Below are 21,205 nucleotides of genomic sequence, written 5' to 3'. Positions count from 1 at the left end.
ATGTATGGCTACATGCTAATGTGACAATGGCTTCATTAGGTTGTCTGGTGCAATGATTTCTACAACACTCAACAGCAAAAGAAGTTAATATTGCCAAGTTGTAAAACAGTTGAAAATTTAAAGGAAAGTTTTCTTTTGGTTTTGTTTTTCAGCGGTTCCTGTGGAAGCTGCCAAACAGAACCCAAACATTGCAGTTCTTCTCACTGCCTATGGAGGCCACATTGGATTTCTGGAAGGAGTATGGCCAAGACATAACACTTACATGGACCGTGTCTTCAGGCAGTATATTCAGGCAGTGTTTCAGCATGCAAACCAACTTGTAAAGCTTTAACGTTACAGATATAAAAACTAGAACATCTTACCTTGTATTGCCATGCAAAAAATGTATTTAAATAGAGTATACTGTTAAGGGCACATCGTTGTAAATGCACAATAATCTTTATATGTCCATGTGCATTTATACACATGGACAGTACAAACATGGTATGTACATATATATGTGTATGTATGTGTTTTAACAAAGACACTAAAAGTACTTTAAATAACCACTTGAACTTCTACCAGCAAGCAGCCTGTGATTATGATATGATTATGATTATGATCCAAGCATCACAACTTTAAAATGAGTTCAAAAAAACTCTTGATTGCACTTTATTTCAAATCACTGTTCACCTCTTTCTTTATGAAGGCAAGAGCCAGTGTTAGATGTATTTAGTCATTTTAGCAAAAGCTCAAAGAGCTTCTGAGTACTGTACAGTATGTATGTCCTTGAGGTGTAGTTTACTGGAGAATAAGTTACAGTATTCACTATTGTGAGATTTGTTGTACAGGTTTGTTGTAAAACAATAAAAAACAAAATCAGAAAATCTCACAAAAATAAAATGCATTTTTATTTGTGCAAAAAAGTCTGACTTCTCCATGAGGGACGTCATAATAAATTATAAGAAGGAAGTGTCAAACTTTGAATTGTATAAACTTGTTTGCCACATTGAAGCAGATAGACTATGACATAATCATTTTGTGTTTCTAAGATTTTCTTAATCTTCATTATCAAAGTATTACTCTTTCTTGGTCTGATAGTCTTTTGTTAATAATGTTCGTTACTAAGAGGGAGAGGAATAAAGCTGATAAAAGTAAAGCATTTTGTGAACTTCCTCATGTTGTAGCACTCATTATTAAAGCTTGTGTAGCACATGCAAACACATCCCGCCACATCACTCACTGCCTGCTACGACTCCTCGGTGTGATCGTCCGTTGCAGAGTTGACCACATGATTTTATACTTGAGGATGACTAAAAGGGTACAACTCACTTCCCCAGTTCAGTTTGTCATGACTGTGTCAAGTGTACCTCTTTTTTAATAAGTGACAAAGTTAGTAAGTTACCCAGTTAGTCACAATTTATGCTGAAATGAAACACTTATCAAATAAATGCAGAGCAACTACAGTTTAGTAAAAATGTTCAAAGAAAACTGCTACATAAAACTAAAGAAATATAATCATCTTTTTAATTGATTTATACATGCAAAAAGAATCATATACTCAAGTTAAACTCAAGTAATTGACCTTTATTATACAGGAATTTACATATTAGACTTTTCTAAGCAAAGCTGAAAATTCTCATTCCCCATTGATTCAAATTGTGTACAACTATTGTCCATAAAATGACTTACAATGTGTATTATGTAAATATAATTCTGCATTATTGTCTTTGTTTACCCTTTGCTTACCCATATTCCCTTCATTATCTCATCTAAACCTGGAACAAACTGCCAGGACTACAATAAAAATAAATCATAAGAATTAAGAAAGTGACTTCCCACAGTCAAATATGTTAATTTTATTGTTTGATATGTGCAAACTGAACTGTTCATAATACCATATTAGTATTAAGCTGATTTAAAACCTTTCTCCTTTATCGGCACACAAAATGTGTTGCTACCTTGACTGCCAGACACACATGCATTTGTTATGTTATATTCAGTATGTGTCTGGAAGTAGGCTGTTACCCAAAACGTGTTATTGTCGTAAACAGTGATGAACACTAGCGTTTGACTATTCCGTTAAAACTGGTATATCAAATGTTCATGTGCAGAGGGTGGCACTGATGCATAGATAGTCTCTGTCTGCATGAGGACGTTCCTCACTGGACACTGGCATACTGAGGAAAGGTGCGTCAATTACTTCAACAAGAATTGGTGCACCAGGAAGAATAGTTAGGGACTTAAAAAGTTCAAATAAAGGGGTTCAGTGTTCTCTCTTGAAAGTAATATTTATATAGACAAAATGAATGTAATGCTATAAAAATGCCTTTTAAAGATAAAACGTACATGGCTTAATGATTCTATTACTATAAATGTCTAAAGTAAATTCTTACTTGCATGCACATATAAATGTATTATTGCCATAAAAGATCTATTTTTGTGCCACTAAAAATTTTCCACCTGTCATTAATCCTGCTCAGCATTTTGCCTATTTTCATAGATTTATGCAAAATGTGCAATAGCAAGAAAATAAAAAAGTGCAATAGTCCAAGACTTGTGTTGAATCAAAGATGAAAAATGTAACGTAGTTCCAAAGTACAAAAGAGCACTTTGAAGCTGTAATTAGCTCTACTGTACCTAACTGCATGCAACTTGTTGGGACAGTTTACACCTGCACATGAAGCTATGAATGCTTTATAGGGATGTTATATTCAATATGTAATACTATACACTTATTAGCATTTATTAGAAAATGAACGCCGGAAACTGTATGGAATTGTTTGTTCTTTTAAAAGCAAAGAGATGCATGCAGTCTCACTAGAAGGAATTTAAGAGACTGCATTCTGTCTCTTTTGCCCTATAAATGTATCCTTACCTGTTGAAAATAAAGCAGAATGGTGTTATTGTGCTAATTCCCCATCTGATACTATTATTTTCATAAACCAGTTATTTACTACGTCTTAAAAAGCTCTTTAGTCTGACTCAAGTGAAACTTCACAATTCTGTATTCATATTAATAAAATGAATGAGTCAACTTTGTTTTTGCTATACAAAACACTTACAAATTGTTAGCTATAGAAGCCAAGAGACCTTTTTATATCTTGAGTTTAAATTCACTTACTTGGACTTAAAGGAAGGTGATGACTTGTTTTAGGCTGTTTTTGTCTAATTAGCAGCTTTGTTCTTAATGTTTAATGCTTTACTGTGTTGTGAAGCAAAATGCTTTGTAATTTATGTATTACTGCACATGAAAGATGCAGCACTTGGAACTATTTTCTATTGAATTTCTGCCTTTAATGTCTTGTCATGTGTTTAATCAGATTAATTGTAATTTTTATATGAATAATGAAAGGTATCAGAACTTTATTCATGCCAGAGTGAAAATACTGTAGCTGTCCTGAATATGAGTGGAAATAGTAGTGGAAGCTCAACTTTCGTGTTTAGAGAAAGAGGGTTTGTTTTGTACTTGTTCAATGTTTGTACCTTTTGCTATCTGACATTGAAGAATGAGGTAATGTCTGTGAAGCTGAATGGTGGCGACGTCTATGAAGCTGCCCTGGTGGTATAAGTCTGAAGGGAGGGCATGATAGATACCTCTGACCATGGTTATTAGTTGCATTCTGACCAGATAGTGGCCAGATCTTCTATCAAATTACTTTGCTTTAAAACATGGCTAAATTATTGACTGCAACTACTAAAGAGAGTTATTTATATCTCCAAACCTTGCCCACTACAGAATAGAACAATGTGTTAATCCAACTTAAAATAAGACAAAAAGAAAAACTAAAATATTTCACGTGGGCAGTAGCTTAGTTCACTTTAGCAGTCGATCTACGTTCCTACCCTCACCTATGGTCATGAGCTATGGGTAGTGACCGAAAGAACGAGATCGCAAATACAAGCAGCTGAAATGAGTTTCCTCCGCAGGGTGTCTGGGCTTTCCCTTAATGATAAGGTGAGATGCTCAGTCATCCGGGAGGAGCTCAGAGTAGAGCCGCAGTTCCTTCACATCGAGAGGAGTCAGATGAGGTGGCTCGGGCATCTGATCAGGATGTCTCCTGGACGCCTCCCTGGTGAGGTGTTCCCGGCACGTCCAACCGGGAGGAGGTCTCAGGGAAGACCCAGGACACGCTGGAGGGACTATGTCTCCTGGGTGGCCTGAGAACGCCTCGGGATTCCCCCAGAAGAGCTAGAAGAAGTGGCCGAGGAGAGGGAAGTCTGGGCATCTCTGCTCAAGCTGCTGCCCCCGCGACCCGATCTCGGATAAGCGGAAGAGGATGGATGGACGAGTAGCTTAGTTGCTTCAGCATCAGTAGACATAGACATTAGAATTAAACAATTTAGTGTGGTAGGTATTTGTTCCATTTTCGGTTTTATCTTGTATCAGCATTTCTGGTCACATTTAATCTGAGTTCTGGAAATGTCTTATTTCTAATTGGACCTTTTTCACATGAGAAAAATGTGCAATTAGGGCCAAATATTTTCTCTAAGTTTAAGGTCATGTCAATCTAAAAGCACAAGTTAAACTCAAACCACCCATCACCTCCCCGGTGTTTGAAATCAGTAAAAAAAACATCTGTCTAGTTAGAAGTGAACATAAAGTGCAGCTAGCTACATTTTGCTTATGTTTACTACATAGTGTGTGGAAGATGAAACAAGCACTCTGCATTACCTCAAATTTTATAGTGAGAAATTGTTTCAGTTATCAACAGACATTAGTCCTCAGGGATACCTGTTCATTGCTCAAACTTTTAAGGCAATAGGTCTTTTCTTTCTCTTATCCTTCTTATCACATTTAATAGAAGAATATTTTACGTTAAACAAAACTGAATGCTACTGCATGAACCCAGAGTAGTCTTCCACATCTGTTAAGCCAAAAACTGGAACTCGAATGACGAAACTACGCAAGTGCATGGAATGTGTTTGCTCAGTTTCAGATGTAGTACTAAAATCCTATGTGGTAATTAATTTTAAAACTGATCCCCGACTTGAAGAATATTTACTGTCTTTACAAAGGCATGAATTATTTTGTGTAATGATTGTCTTGATCTGTGTCTACATTATAAGCTTGTTTTGCGCAGGTAAAAAATTAGCAGTATGAAGACTGTATTTTATACATCTGAAATGTATACTTAAAAGTGAAGATGTAATATGTATTAAGCTTTCATAGCAATATATTTTAATGTAATATGTATAATACATAATAAATATGGTTTTCCCTTTCACAGTGTTTCACTCTTATTTGTTCACTACAAAGTCACATAAATGGTGTCCAGCTTTTATGCACCATCTTGTCAAGCAGCACAATCATTGTGATTGAACAGGCCCACAGAACATAATGAAAGAATTTTGTCAAAGCAAACTTCACAGTAATCCTTTTTATTCCTTATACAGCTGGGAAAATAAGTATTGAGCATGTCGTTTTTCTCAGTAAATATATTTCTAATGGGGCTATTGACATTAAATTTTCACCAGATGTCGTTAACAACCCAAGTTGTTAACTTCCAATACAACTCGGAGTCCTGCCACGTGCAAAAGTTCGCTGACGACACTGCTATTGTGGGCTGCATCAGGAGTGGGCAGGAGGAGGAGAAGTATAGGAACCTAATCAAGGACTTTGTTAAATGTTGCGACCACCTACACCTGAACACCAGCAAAACCAAGGAGCTGGTGGTGGATTTTAGGAGGCCCAGGCCCCTCCTGGACCCCGTGATCATCAGAGGTGACTGTGTGCAGAGAGTGCAAACCTACAGATACCTGTGAGTGCAGCTGGATGATAAATTGGACTGGACTGCCAATACTGATGCTCTGTGCCAGAGCGGACAGGGCCGACTATACTACCTTAGAAGGCTGGCGTCCTTCAACATCTGCAATAAGACGCTGCAGATGTTCTATCAGACGGTTGTGGCGAGCGCCCTCTTCTATGCAGTGGTGTGCTGGGGAGGCAGCATAAAGAAGAGGGACGCCTCATGCCTGGTCAAACTGGCGAGGAAGGCAGGCTCTATTGTAGACATGGAGCTGGACAGTTTGACATCCGTGGCAGAGCGACGGGCGCTGAGCAGACTCCTGTCAATCATGGAGAATCCACTGCATCCACTGAACAGTATCATCTCCAGACAGAGGAGCAGCTTCAGCGACAGACTGCTGTCACCGTCCTGCTCCACTGACAGACTGAGAAGATCGTTCCTCCCCCACACTATGCGAGTCTTCAATTCCACCCCCGGGTGGTAAACGCTAACACTACACAAGATTATAGAGTGTCATACCCACCTCGCACTCTCCACCTTGCAGTTTTTAACTTGCACTGCTTTTTTTTATTGCTCTTTAATTAATATTGTTTTTATCAGTATGCTGCTGCTGGAGTATGTGAATTTCCCCCTGGGGATTAATAAAGTATCTATCTATCAAGTAATCCACACATACAAAAAAATCTAAACAAATAAAAAGTCCTTAAATTAACTTATGTGTAATAAAGTGGAATGACACAGGGAATAAGTATTGAACACACTTATTGATATTTATTTAATTTTTAGTAGAAAAGCCTTTGTTGTTAATGACAGCTTCAAGACGCCTCCTGTATGGAGGAACTAGTCGCATGCATTGATCAGGTGTGATTCTGGCCCATTCTTCCACAGAAACAGTCTTCAAATCTTGAAGGTTCTTCAGCTCTTTCCATAGATTTTCAATTGGATTCAAGTCGGGTGATTGACTGGGCCATTCTAGCAGCTTTATTTTCTTTTTCTGAAATCAATTGAGAGTTTCCTTGGCTGTGTGTTTGGGATCCTTGTCTTGCTGAAATGTCCACCCTCGTTTCATCTTCAGGATCCTGGTAGATGGCAGCATCATCAAGAATGTCCCGGTACATTTCTCTATTCATCATTCCTTTAATTATATGAAGTCTGCCAATTACATGAAGTCACCTTGTTGTTCCCATCTCCAAACTTCACTGTTGGTATGGTGTTTTTGGGATGATGTGCAGTGCCGTTTCTCCTCCAAACATGGTGTGTGCAGTGACATCCAAAGAGTTTCATTTTGGTCTTATCTGACCAGACTATATTCTCCCAGTATTGCATTGGCTTGTTCAAATGTTGTTCAGCAACCTTTAAATGAGCTTCAACATACTTATTCTTCAGTAATGGAGTCTTTCGCAGTGAGCATGCACGGAGGCCATGGCGGTTGAGAGCATTACTTATTGTTTTCTTTGAAACAACTGTACCTGCTAATTCCAGGTCTTTCTGAAGCTCTCTGCAAGTGGTCCTTGGCTCTTGGACAACATTTCTGATTATTCTTTTGACTCCTCTGTCAGACATCTTGCGAGGAGCACCTGGTTCTGGCCGGTTTATGGTGAAATCATGTTCTTTCCATTTCCAGATTATGACCCCAACGGTGCTCACTGGAACATTCAGATGTTTAGAAATACATCTGTAACCAATGCCATCAGTATATTTTGCAACAATAAGGTTGCAAAGGTCTTGAGAGAGCTCTTTGTTTTTACCCATCATGAGATGCTTCTTGTGTGACACCTTGGTAATGAGAAACTTATAATTAAGACTAAACCAGATGATATTAATTTGCACCGATAGGGGGGAGGATTGCTTTCTAACTACTGACAGATTTCAGCTGGTTTCTTGGCTTTCCATGCCTTTTTGCAACTCCATTTCTTCATGCGTTCAATACTTCTTCCCTGTGTCATTCCACTTTATTACACATTACTTAATTTATAGATTTTTATTTGTTTTGATTTCTTTGTATGTGTGGGTTACTTAGGTTGTTACCGACATCTGGTGAAAATTTCCCCATTAGAAATATATTTACAGAGAAAAACGTTGACACATTCAATGCTTATTTTCCCCGCTATATATATATATATATATATATATATATATATATATATGAGATCTCAACATTCATGAAGGATACATAATTCCAAACTAGGTATGTGAATAAAATTAGTTGAAATACTCAGCTGATTTGAAAGTAAGATTTCAACATAGCTTCCTTGTCAAATTGCAGATAAATTCTATAAATCAAATTTGCACAACTGAAAAAAAAAATCAGGGATTAGAACCAAGCAACCTCTGACAGATCAAGTAAAATGGATTTTGGAATTATTCCTTACTAGTTCTCCTCATTTTATGTACTCCAATGACACGCAAGATCAGAACTTATAAATACAGTGTTCCCACATTGTTAGTTGCATCTTTTATAACACATGCATAGAAGCAACAGTGAGGTTATAGTCAAGTAGTGAGCAAAGAAAGTAGAGTGAGAAAGCATTCTTTAGTGAGACTGGAGTGTTTAGTAAAGGTACGCATGGTATGGTGAATACAATAAGCAATGTTTGAACCATACAGCAAGAGCTCACTGACAATTCTAAGTACTGATGGTGTTAGTTATAGCTGGTCTGTTTTTTCTGCTTATAGGCGTGATGGTGGCCTGGTGGTGGATACAGCAGTATGCTGTTCACTGTTTTTATTTCTGTAAGAGTTTTATGTCTTTATTCGTAATGGAGAGCCCATGCATATTTTTAATACTTTTAGTCATTAGATTTTCTTTTACAGAGTAAAATTTGAACCTACTTTCATATTCTAGTGAGTTTATGTGACCGCAATCACTACTTTTTTTAAATACCTTTCTGGCAGTATGCAGGAGTGCCCCTCCATTTCAGAAAATGTAGACACCTTCAGCGAAGGAATGATCAATATGTGTAAGTGGAGCCCTATGCTGTACAGGTCAGTTACAGGTGAGCCGTTTGCTGTATGAGTGCATGCTGTGTAAGCTAAAGACTGTTGTACTCTCCATCGTGTAAATAAGTCTTGGCTAGGTGAATAAAGTCCACCCTGTCCACTGTTCAAACTTCTTTTTACCTTAAAACTCTTTTCACATGTTGAACTAAAAAACAAATGGCAGAATTAGCCGTATGTAATAAGCTGCTTTATAACCACTTTGCAAGACAGTAGTAAGAATTGAGAGTGCACAGTGAGAGGGCAGGAAAGGGTAAAAAGACAAAGGCATCCTAAAAGCAAACAGGGGTCATTCCATGTCAGATCAACCAATTTTCCAGAAATCCCACACACTTTGGGCTCAACAAATTCTGAAAAAAATACCAGGTATGCCAAGGTTATTTAGGAGATATCCATCCATTATCCAACCTGCTATATCCTAACTACAGGGTCACGGGGGTCTGCTGAAGCCAACACAGGGCACAAGGCAGGATACAAACCCTGGGCGGGGCGCCAGCCCACAGCAGGGCGCACACACCCACATACCAAGCACCCATTAGAACAATTTAGGATCACCAATGCACCTAACCTGCATGTCTTTGGACTGTGGGAGGAAACCCACGCTGACACGGGGAGAACATGCAAACTCCACGCAGGGAGGACATGGGAAGTGAACCCAGGTCTCCTAACTGCAAGGCAGCAGCACTACCCACTGTGCCACCGTGCCACAATATTTATTAGATATTCTCTGTAAAATTATTTTGATTTAAGATCAATCCTTTCCAAGATACAGCCAATTTTGTGAGCAAGAGAATGGTGTCAAATTTAACACAACTTTATTTTTAAAGCAATTTCACAAGACCATATCTCAAGAATTAAACCACCAGCAGGCTCAAATTTTGCATGCTGGTACCTTTATAGATATAGTACATAACAAAATCAAAAGGTTGGTGCAGATGACACCACTTGGTAAGAGCAGGCATTCAGAAATAGAAAAAATATATACTGTATTTTGTGTCTTTGGCTTTGCCATGTTTAGGCTTTCAGAAAGCACACTTCTAACTGATACAGCCTGCTTAAAGTTTTTTTCCCATGTTTAGATACCTGCACAGACCTCTCAAATATGAATAAAATCATTTTGGGTCTAATTTTCAGACCAGCTTAATGACTCTGGAAATGTACAGACATTTTTAAAATTATTTTTCCTATATCCTACATGGTCCCCTCTTTCTCAAAGAACAAGTGTTACTTTTCTTATGTGAATCTTTTAATTTTATTTTCCATTCTAAACATGTGTTAAATTCACCATTTGTCAGTAATGATAATCATTCAAGTTCTTCATCGCTAACTTGGGTATGGGATTAATGGAAAAAATACAATACTAATTATAATGAAATGTTAACATCTTGGTACTGCAGCAGCAGTAATGCGACCCATTTCATTTCTGTTTTAGTAGAAGTGCAGAGTGTAGGGCTTCTTTGAGATCAAGATGGTACTGCCACCCACAGACTGTTGTAGGTGCACTAAGCAGAGTAATGACACACTATAATGGTATCCAACAAATATCATCTCTAGGTGGCCAAAGGAGAGACTGTGCAGGATAGCTTGAATGCATGAAATATATCATGTTGTCTGATTCCACATCAGTCTTGTCACAAATCACACCAATCCAACATTTTCCATCATACATTCACTAACATATCATCCAATAGGACACTGGTCTAATGTGAAGGACACATCTGATCCATCTTTGAGTAGGGATGTAACAGTGGTGTTCTTGAGTACCAGGTACTCTTTTGGCCATGGAGAATCACATTCTCTGTTCAGTAACATGAGCTAGAACATTGTCATTTGATATGAAAAAAAATTTGATATTTTTGATAACTTACTGATTGAAAACTCAATGATTACCATTATTGACACATGGTGCATTCGGTCTTTGTTTAGGATGGAAAATAAACGTGAAAGATTTTCATAAGAAAAGAAACGTTTGTGTTTTGAGAATAAATGAAAAATATTTTTAAAAAGTATCTGCACATTGCTTTTCTCCACATGCTGTTATGGTGCTCTGAAAATGTAATTTGACGTGATTTTTTGGATTTGAGAGTTCTGCAGTTACTTTGCTGTTTATTGCTTTTTCATAATGCCTATATATTTATCTGAAAAAGGAAAAAAAAGTGAAAAGTTTATATTGGTTACAAATGTGTGTTTCTGAGTCCTAAACATAGCTAAGCCAAAAACTCAAATTCAATTTTGGTCAGTTTCAAAGGGCTGCTTTGACCATGCAGGGTCATCTGGGCCAAATGTTTTGATTTCGTCACATACTATACCAATTAATGTACCAGTTCGCAAAATCTCAGCCTGCTCGGTGGTTTAGTTGTTGATGAAAAAATGAGGCCGGATAAAATCCACACCCACTTCCACTCTGTAAACTGGCTGTATTATGGAAAATATTGATCTTACATCAAAAAAATTGTGCAGGGTGTCTCCTGGCTAACAGGGGTACTCCTGGGAATTTTTTGAGTCTGAAGTGTGTGGGCCATTGGTTGATTTGACATGGAATAACCCACAGGACAGTGCATGTGGTACATCTGAAACCCCATCTTACCAACATTAAAGCATCCAGCCACCTACATAAGCATAAAACAGGGAATACAGTGCAAGGCCTTTTGTATCAGTGCTAGCAGACCCAGTAATAGATGAGTATTAAATTAGCCAATTCTGAGTTGCTGTAATTTTGACATTAAAAAAAATCAAATTTTCTTTGTAACATTTACAGAGTTCTGATTCTTTATATAAAACATTGACTAGATTTCTTAGATTTTAACATCACTATTCCAAACACCAAAACATCAATCAAAATCCATCAGCCTGGAGGTGATAACTAAGGGTTACCAAAATATAGAGGCCTAGGCTTGCAATGTGCAGACCAAGGCCAAGAACGCAGAAACACTCAAGGACACAGTCGGGTATAAGAAAAAGTGTGGGTGCTTCCACACAAGTTTAGTTTCTGAGTTAGCTAACCAGTCAATATTTTAGAATCCTAAGGGTCATTCATAAAAATTATGGGTAAGTATTGTTTCTTGTTACTATGGCAAGTGTATTTAGAAGAACAAGCTTATTTTACTTTGAAACTGGAGAGAATACTGGAGAGGGCTTGATAGGTACTTCAGTGACAAAGATATTTAAACTTTCTGATGCATGTGGTGAAGAACAGGATTCTCAATTCTACAGTAGGAATACACTTCAGTATTAAATGCACAGAGCACGGTAAAACAATAGGACCACTTTGGGAGCTCAGGCTGCATTTGGTAACCTTGCCATTTAAATAAGAAGTCTGTGTCCATTACCTTTTAAACTAATGGCCTAAAACCATACAAGTCAATAAAATATAAAGATAAAAAACATAAATTATAAAAAATATATACAAGTCAGAGATCTAGTGGTTAACATTGCTGGATAACTGCTCTGGATGGTTGGGTTTGCCTGGTCATAGGTAGAGAGGATTTCACATTATGTCTCCCATGTCCATATTGGATTTTTCTCCAGGTGCCTAAGTTTTCCTCCTGTATCCAAAGAGTGTACTGGTCAGATTGACTCAAGATTTTAAACTATCTAAATGTGAAGCTTTTAAATATGTTTGTTCTGCAATAGTTTGGCATCCCGTCCAGGACAAGTCCCTGCTGTGTTCCTTAAATTGAAGATACAATTTACTCTTGCACATCACAATGCAAAAATGCTCTGATGCCTTCAGTAAATGCATAGAGGAAGAGATGGATTTACTCTCTTAAAAACACAAATTCCTCTTTCAAAAGAAAGATGGAAATATCATTGTATGTCAAACAAATTATAGCCTGGGTTCCAATTGTCTGTATAGGTTTTTCTCTGGGTATCCCAGTTTTCCTCCCACATTTTCAAAGACATGGAGGTTAAATCAACTGGTGATTCCAAATTTGCCTCTGTATGGGTATGTAAGTGAGTGGGCCTTTTGACTGACTGGTGCTATGTCCAGGGCTGTTTCCTGCCTTGTAATCAGTGTTACCAGGGTGATCCTTCTTTGGATTAAGTGCTTTTAAGACTATTATGTTGCACTGAGAAACGTAAATTAGCTGTACGTTTACAAACGTGTAATAACTTAAAAAGTCACTAAGAATACAGAATGCCATATACCACATGTGATCCTGTTACATTCAACTGAATAACTTGGAAAGGTGTTCAATTTAATTTCAATATGGTAATGTTTTATTAAAATGTGACATTTAAATTCTATTTTGATCATATGTGTTTGTTACTAAAATGGATAAAGATCATACTTTGTTATAATTTTGTAGACAAACTGACAGCTAAGTGGATGTACAGTATCTGTGACATGGCACTGTGTAGAAGAGACCAGGAATAAGAGCGGGTCATATGGTGTGATTGACAGCATTGTAAAAGATACAATGGCATACAACCTTTTGGATACTTTAAAACCATTCTACAACAAATTGCACACCATTACTAGTTAGGGAAAGGATCTTCAGTAAGCTCACAACCTCAAATTTTCCATTTTTTCACCATTGATTTTTGCCTTTCATTTTGGTTTTGCTCATTGGCTCTTGTAGACTTTTTAGCTCAGAGATCTGCTAGTCCTTTTGACTGCCTGTTTGCCTAATCTTTTAGAGCCTTTTATGTTTTGTTCCTTGTAATATATACATATATATATATATATATATATATATATATATATATATATATATATATATATATATATATATATATATATATTGCTCTTTCTAAACAGGCCTTTTTCAACTCTTTGTCTACAATACATTACTGTTCCACCTCACCATTTGGCGTGTTGCTGCAATATGTTTACGCATTTATTACTTTGTTGATGTGTAGTAGTGAAGAAACTACTTTAATGGGATTGAAATTTCAACTTTAATGTTTTGATGGATTTAAACATTGTAAGCACCCATTTACAAGTTGTATGCATTTGAGCATTTTGACCATGCTGACTGTCTACGTTTATGTGTTTGCATGTGTCAATGGTATGTATAACTAGAAAGAACCATGCTCAAATTTGGTATTCTTACTACAATTCTGAAAAACAAAAATCCAATTTATTTTGAACAAAACAAGTCCAAGAGAAATTCTACCGAATATTTGTTTTTCAATATTGTTTCAAATAACAATTATAAACAACTAGTTGTCTCCTGCAGCGGTCCGTGTACTTTTTGGTATTTGAAATTTCATTTTAGAAGCAAAAATGAAAAAATGAAAATGAAAGGAATTTTCAGATTTTGATTTTTGATTAAAGAATAAAATGAGAGAAAATAAGGTATTTTGTAATTCTGTGATAACAAATAGCAGTCATAAAGTTAAAATTACACACACTTTTCTGGATTTATTTGTGATTCAAATAATGAAAGTGTAATAGCTCAAAAACAACAAAACAGGCGCATTTTCGTTGTCTGAAACCGTAAATACTTCTTCTTCTGCATGATTTTTGATGACACATGCGAACCTCCCAACGTCCTCCTCACAAGACATCGACCGACGGCCTTGAAGTTACACTGGCATCAGCAGAGGATGGACCATCACGTTGTTTTTCAGAACAGTAAAAGAGTGACACTCTGGGACAAGGACATGACTGCAGAAAAACGGAGTCGCATCTTTCCGGTAAAAATACAAACTTTGCTTCATTGATGTAGCAGCTCTTTTATGAACATTATTGTTATTACTTACTGTGAAACAGCGAACATTTGGTGATTTCATTTACTAACACTAAGTCTGGCAATTTTTATAGTGCTAGAATTTTGAATGTGTGTAAATGTGTCAATGGTTCCTCATTGACTAATGTAACACATGTTAAGAAAACTTTCTGTAAATCACGTCGCTCTACTAACGTGTTACACGTTTGCGCACTGTTAATACTTTTACTAGCTATAGTAGCCGGTAAAAGTCAATGAGCAACCATTCAAAGTGCTAGCACTCTAAAAATTGCCAGACTTACTGTTAGTAAATGAAATCACCAAATGTTGGCTGTTTCACAGTAAGTAATAACAATAATGTTCATATAAGAGCTGTTACATCAATGAAGCAAAGTTTGCAAAGCTTGTATTTTTACCTGAAAGATGCAACTCAGTGTCCTCTTTTACTGTTCTGAAAAACAACGTAACAGTCCATCCTCTGTTGATGCCATGCAATGTAACTTCAAGGCTGTTGATTGATGTCTTGTGAGGAATACGTTGGGAGGATCGCACGTGTCTTCAAAAATCGCGCAGAAGAAGAAGTACCTCCGTTTTCAGACAACGAAAATGCGTTAGTTTTGTTGTTTTTGAGCTATAACACTTTCATTATTTGAATCACAAATAAATCCAGAAAAGTAGGTGTATTTTTAAGTTTATGACTGCTATTTGTTACCTAAGAATTACAAAATACCTTATTTTCTCTCATTTTATTTTTTAATCAAAAATCTAAATCTGAAAATTCCTTTCATTTTCGTTTTTTCGTTTTTGCTTCTAAAATGAAACTTCAAATACCAAAAAGTACACGGACCTGCGGCTGTACCCGCATAAAAAACAGGGCAAACTTTAAAAATCAATTAAAAAAATTTAATAATTTGTATTGAGAAGAATTTATATTGATAGCTTTCGTATCTGAGGGCCTCTTGATATACAATGTTTTTGGTTTTCCTATCGGGGCGAGAATGTAGTTGTGTTCGCTTTGCCAAAAATTAAAAAGTTGGCAAGGTATGTCTAGCCAAGTGGAAGGCAGGTATGCTCCAAGGTCAGATGTTGCCACTGTAGCTGATCACGTTCAGCTCTGACGGGAGAGCATCCCCCGTGTGGGGAGAAGAGCACGTGGCCATGATATCTCTGCCAATGAGCAGTTACAATCTAAAACACATGTAGCTGTGACCTCTCTGTCAAAAACTTCAAACGTTACTCTTTAACAATCGCTAGATGATAATGTTTGCTAAACAAACAGATATTGCTAGCTAAGTAGAGGCAAGGTGCACTCCAAAACGTGGTGAGAGGTAGAGTGACTCGAACGGAGGCTGGCGTGTGAGTGAGGAAGGCCCCACCCGGCTCCCTACTCCTGATGTCCCACCTCCTCCTCCCCTCGGCCCGCAGCCTGCAAACGAACTATAATAAGTCACAAAATCAACCAGAATGTTCAAGTAAATTATAGAAAAAAAAACCCGATCTAAATCTGTTAAGTAGTTCTCTCATGAAAAGAGGACAAACAGACATTCAATTTTATATACTGTACATAGAGATTAATAGATCTACGCATTTCATTTGAAGTAATTATAATGTACCCTACTATTTCTATTATGCTGTCATTCTTTATTTACCACTGAGAAAAATATATTTTTTAAACATTTTCAAAAGCCCTTTGAATAAAAATATGTACAGTATAAACATTCTCAAATGTTTTTCAACAATCAACAAAATCATCAGATGCTTAATGAGAACATTTGGCGTGATTTCTGTTCAGACCTTTTCATTTAGTGAATGTTTATGTCATACACTGTATTTTTTTTGTCAACTGCGCACTAATATTTGGTTTGTTTTTATAAATTTGAACCATGGAATACAGTTGTGCTTGAAAGTCTGCGAACCCTTTAGAATTTTCTATATTTCTGCATAAATATGACCTAAAACATCATCAGATTTTCACTGAAGTCCTAAAAGTAGATAAAGAGAAACAAGACAAAAATATTATACTTGGTAATTTATTTATTAAGTAAAATGATCGAATATTACATATTTGTGAGTGGCAAAAGTATGTGAACCTCTAGGATTAGAAGTTAGTTTGAAGGTGAAATTAGAGCCAGATGTTTCAATCAATGGGATGACAATCAGGTGTGAGTGGGCACCCTGTGTTATTTAAAGAACAGGGATCTATCAAAGTCTGCTCTTCACAATACATGTTTGTGGAAGTGTATCATGGCACGAACAAAGGAGATTTCTGAGGACCACAGAAAAAGAGTTGTTGATGCTCATCAGGCTGGAAAAGGTTACAAAACCATCTCTAAAGAGTTTGGACTCCACCAATCCACAGTCAGACAGATTGTGTACAAATGGAGGAAATTCAAGACCATTGTTACCCTCCCCAGGAGTGGTCGACCAACAAAGATCACTCCAAGAGCAAAGTGTGTAATAGTCAGCGAGGTCACAAAGGACCCCAGGGTAACTTCTAAGCAACTGAAGGCCTCTCTCACATTGGTTAATGTTCATGTTCATGAGTCCACCATCAGGAGAACACTGAACAACAATGGTGTGCATGGCAGGGTTGCAAGGAGAAAGCCACTGCTCTCCAAAAAAAACATTGCTGCTCATCTGCAGTTTGCTAAAGATCACATGGACAAACCAGAAGGCTATTGGAAGAATGTTTTGTGGACGGATGAGACCAAAATAGAACTTTTTGGTTTAAATGAAAAGCGTTATGTTTGGAGAAAGGAAAACACTGCATTCCAGCATAAGAACCTTATCCCATCTGTGAAACATGGTGGTGGTAGTATCATGGTTTGGGCCTGTTTTGCTGCATCTGGGCCAGGATGGCTTGCCTTCATTGATGGAACAATGAATTCTGAATTATATCAAAGAATTCTAAAGGAAAATGTCAGGACATCTGTCCATGAACTGAATCTCAAGAGAAGGTGGGTCATGCAGCAAGACAACGACCCTAAGCACACAAGTCGTTCTACCAAAGAATGGTTAAAGAAGAATAAAGTTAATGTTTTGGAATGGCCAAGTCAAAGTCCTGACCTTAATCCAATCGAAATGTTGTGGAAGGACCTGAAACGAGCAGTTAATGTGAGGAAACCCACCAACATCCCAGAGTTGAAGCTGTTCTGTACGGAGGAATGGGCTAAAATTCCTCCAAGACGGTGTGCAGGAATGATCAAAAGTTACTGGAAACGTTTAGTTGCAGTTATTGCTGCAAAGGGGGGTCACACCAGATACTGAAAGCAAAGGTTCACATACTTTTGCCACTCACAAATATGTAATATTCAATCATTTTCCTCAATAAATAAATGACCAAGTATAATATTTTTGTCTCATTTGTTTAACTGGTTTCCCTTTATCTACTTTTAGGACTTGAGTGAAAATCTGATGATGTTTTAGGTCATATTTATGCAGAAATATAGAAAATTCTAAAGGGTTCACAAACTTTCAAGCACCACTGTAGGTGCTGCCAATGAATGTGATCAAAACATGGAGTAAATTGCTTTTTCCCCTTATTATGCACTAATTCAATTCTTGCCCACCACATTACTCCTTCTGTCACTTTTACCACTTTCCATGGGATTTTTTACCTTCCTTTTTTTCTGCTCTTTACACTATCATATGATATCAGTTTCTGTGTTGTTTATTTTTTCTCTCCCCTGGATATTCTTTTGTATTTCACTTTCCATCACCCATTCTTTATGTGCCAATTTACATTGTCAAAAAGCATACAATTGTAGACACTTCATATTTGGAATAATCCCACAACATTCTTTAAAAACCATCAGATGTCAGTCTCAGCAAGTAATCTGATTTGTAGACTCCCTCTGCTTACTGAAAGACATGGATGATGCTCATTTGTCACAGAGGGTATTCAAATGTAGGGTAGTGCTGATGTCTTGCAACAAGGAGGCCGTGGTTCAATTCCTTGGTCCTTCCTCTGTGGAGTTTGTATGTTCTCCCTGTAGCCATGTGGGTTTCCTCCCACAGGTCAAAGACACGCAGAGTAGGAGGACTGGCAATATTAAACTGGCCCTAGTGTGTGTGGATGCGCATATCAGTGTTCATGCTAAGATGGGCTGCCAGCCTGTCCAGGTTTTGCTCTCTAGGTAAGGCTCCAGCTTCCCCGTGACACTGCTCAGGATAAAGTGTGTTTAGAACATGAATGGCTGGATGGTATTTTTAATTTACCCATACTGTTCTCTATACCTAAATGCTGCTTCCATTTATCTAATAAAATGGCAGCAGTAGGAGAGCAGACTGCTTATTCAAATATACCTGAAGCTGTTAATGAAACTATTGTTCATGTTCTCTCTAAAACCAAAACTGACACCTAAAGTATATAAACAATGCTCCACTTTCTTAACATTACAGGACTAAATCCAAAAAAGTGTGTACCTGAACATGTGAGAGGCTCTCATTATTTGCGTCATAAAATCAGTCACGTATAAGCTGACTGGTAATCATGTATAAAGAGTAAAACAATGGCCAGTACCTCTCCAGCTGCTCAGTTGGTGAGTCACTGAAGAGAATTTGGTTTATTTCCACAGTGATTTATTCAGCATTCAGAATTAATAAGTCACATTAATCAGAAATATAATATCTTAAGACCAAAATGAGATTATATAAAATGAAATGGCTCCTTCTGGCATGTCTCCTCAGACAGAGTGGTGTCATGAAATCTCTTGTATCGGAAACTGTAAGTTTATTAGAGAGAACCTACATAAGAGTTTGTTTTATGAGGTTAAGCAACTGTGTCACAAAGTAGAAAGCAAAGACATGACAGTAAGTGTGTAATCTGTGACTAAACCTTTCAAAGTAAAGTAGTTATAATCACCAATCGTGGAGCTGATGACCAATGACTTTGATGCTTGTTGATTAGCACATCCAAGTAAGAATTTCATTGTACTCTGTACACATGACAATAATGTCCTTGTAAAACTGTGTGTGCAGCACTTAATTTTAGAAATGCATACTTCTAGGCTTTTTCGCTGCTTGTTGATTCCAGGTTTTACTACATATTTATTCTGGCACAAATCTTATGTAATTCTTGCCTACATATTTCTTAATACCACCCCAACCCCAATGCATTTGAAGAAACATATTTAATTACAAAGAGTGAAGATTTTACCTCCAAATCTATGACAGATAACAACAAAAATAGACACCCTACAATTAGACGTACCTAAAAGTCAACATACATGCTGAAATTAAATGGTTAACTTGAAGATAGGTCATCTGACTGAAATATTCTGCATGTGCATCTGAACAAACAGCTTAAATTACTAGGAGCTGCTCAACTACTGACCTGAGCAGGATTTCGTCCAGTCAGCTAGCACTTGATGAACTGCACCAATCAGTGCTGTCGTCTTCTAGGGTTCATAGAGTTCCTGGAGCCCACTGTGCCTGCAACCAATTTCACAATCTGAGTTAATGTACCAAAATTGATCTCCTTAATTAGCCATCCTCTCCCACCCTGCATGTATCCAAAGAGAACTCGCTTCCTTTCCTTAATAAGTTTGCAAATAGTTTTTTTTATATAGTTTCAAGAAATTGTTTCATTTTTCACCTAATTTCCCTCTTCAGTTTTGAAATATATTCAATTTAAAAACTTCCTTCTTTCTCAGTGTTTATTTTTCATAGACATAAGGTAATGCTGGGAAGATACACCTTGCTGACATCTTTATTTTGACTTTCTCTGAGATATTGGCAGTTTTCCAGATTTCATTCAGTGCTGTAAAAGAACTCTGTGTAATAGCCATTCTTGTTTGAGCCATCATTGCCACTTATTATCAGGCTACATAAGTAAACAAATTGGTCTACACATTTAAGTTTCTTTCCACCTACATTTATATCAGTCTTATTGTTTCACATCACCATTACTTTAGTCTCATCTTTGTTATTGAATAAGTCATATTCTTAGTCTAACACAGTTAGTTGCTCTTACAGATCCAGTTAATTCATTGTTAAATCCTCCTCCTAAATCTACTTCCATTATTTTCATTTTTCCTTCTAATACTGCTATGAACAACAGCTGTGACAATTAGTTCTTCTTGTCTGGTTTTTATTGTTGTCTTTACCCAGTTGCTCAACTCTCCTCCCACACTAACAGACTCTAAAGACAATCCTTTCTGCTCTCCAATCAGCTTGGATGGCCATGCTTTCCAATGCCAACCTGAATCAAATAAGTTTTTAAAATCTATAAAGCAATACTTTGACACCTAAACTTCGCTAACAATCACAACACTAACATCTGTTTTTCCTCACTAAAATGTGTATCTTCGAAAGGGTGTCCATAATTATTCTTGAAGGACATTGAAAACAACTTTTAATCCTCACACTACTTCTCTATTGTAAATTCAAAATATGAGAGTAAAAAAAGGTCAGCTAATAAAACAATGAGATTATTTAGAGGTAAAATCACTTGCTTAATGTGAAACTGGTTGGAACAAAATCCTGCACTCACAGTGGACCCGCAGGACTGAAGCTGAATTTTACTGTGTAGAGACTACCGTGGGTTCTCTAAACTCATTAGGTGCTTTCACATAACACACGTTTCCCAAAAACTGTGGAGAACACTAGTGTGAAAGATTCTTTCAAGTTGGAGAATAAAAGGACAAACCGTATCTAATTAAACTGTCGCTGTGACCCCCGTACTTGCACACAAGATTTCCAACCTGACAACCGACCTGCAACATCTGCGCAAGTGCGTTGAGTCATCCACTGGAAGATCCGCCTACAAAGTTCCGGGTCGTTGGTTCCGGAAGTAGAAGTAAA

The 21,205-nt window shown here is 37.1% G+C and overlaps 1 protein-coding gene across 1 annotated transcript in view; it reads left to right on the top strand.

The window, feature by feature from the left end:
• Positions 1–3,885, top strand: part of abhd3 (abhydrolase domain containing 3, phospholipase) — a 54,837-nt gene extending 50,952 nt beyond the window's left edge. The window contains exon 9 of the mRNA XM_039754725.1: positions 153–3,885. Within this exon, the coding sequence (XP_039610659.1) occupies positions 153–331 (179 nt within the window). The 3' untranslated portion in view covers positions 332–3,885. The remainder of the gene's footprint in view (positions 1–152) is intronic.
• The last annotated feature ends 17,320 nt before the right edge of the window (positions 3,886–21,205 follow it).

Source organism: Polypterus senegalus, chromosome 5, assembly GCF_016835505.1.
Source record: "Polypterus senegalus isolate Bchr_013 chromosome 5, ASM1683550v1, whole genome shotgun sequence".
NCBI lineage: Eukaryota > Metazoa > Chordata > Cladistia > Polypteriformes > Polypteridae > Polypterus > Polypterus senegalus.
The sequence above is the reverse complement of the archived record's forward strand: the minus strand, read 5'-3'. Positions and strand labels throughout refer to the sequence as shown.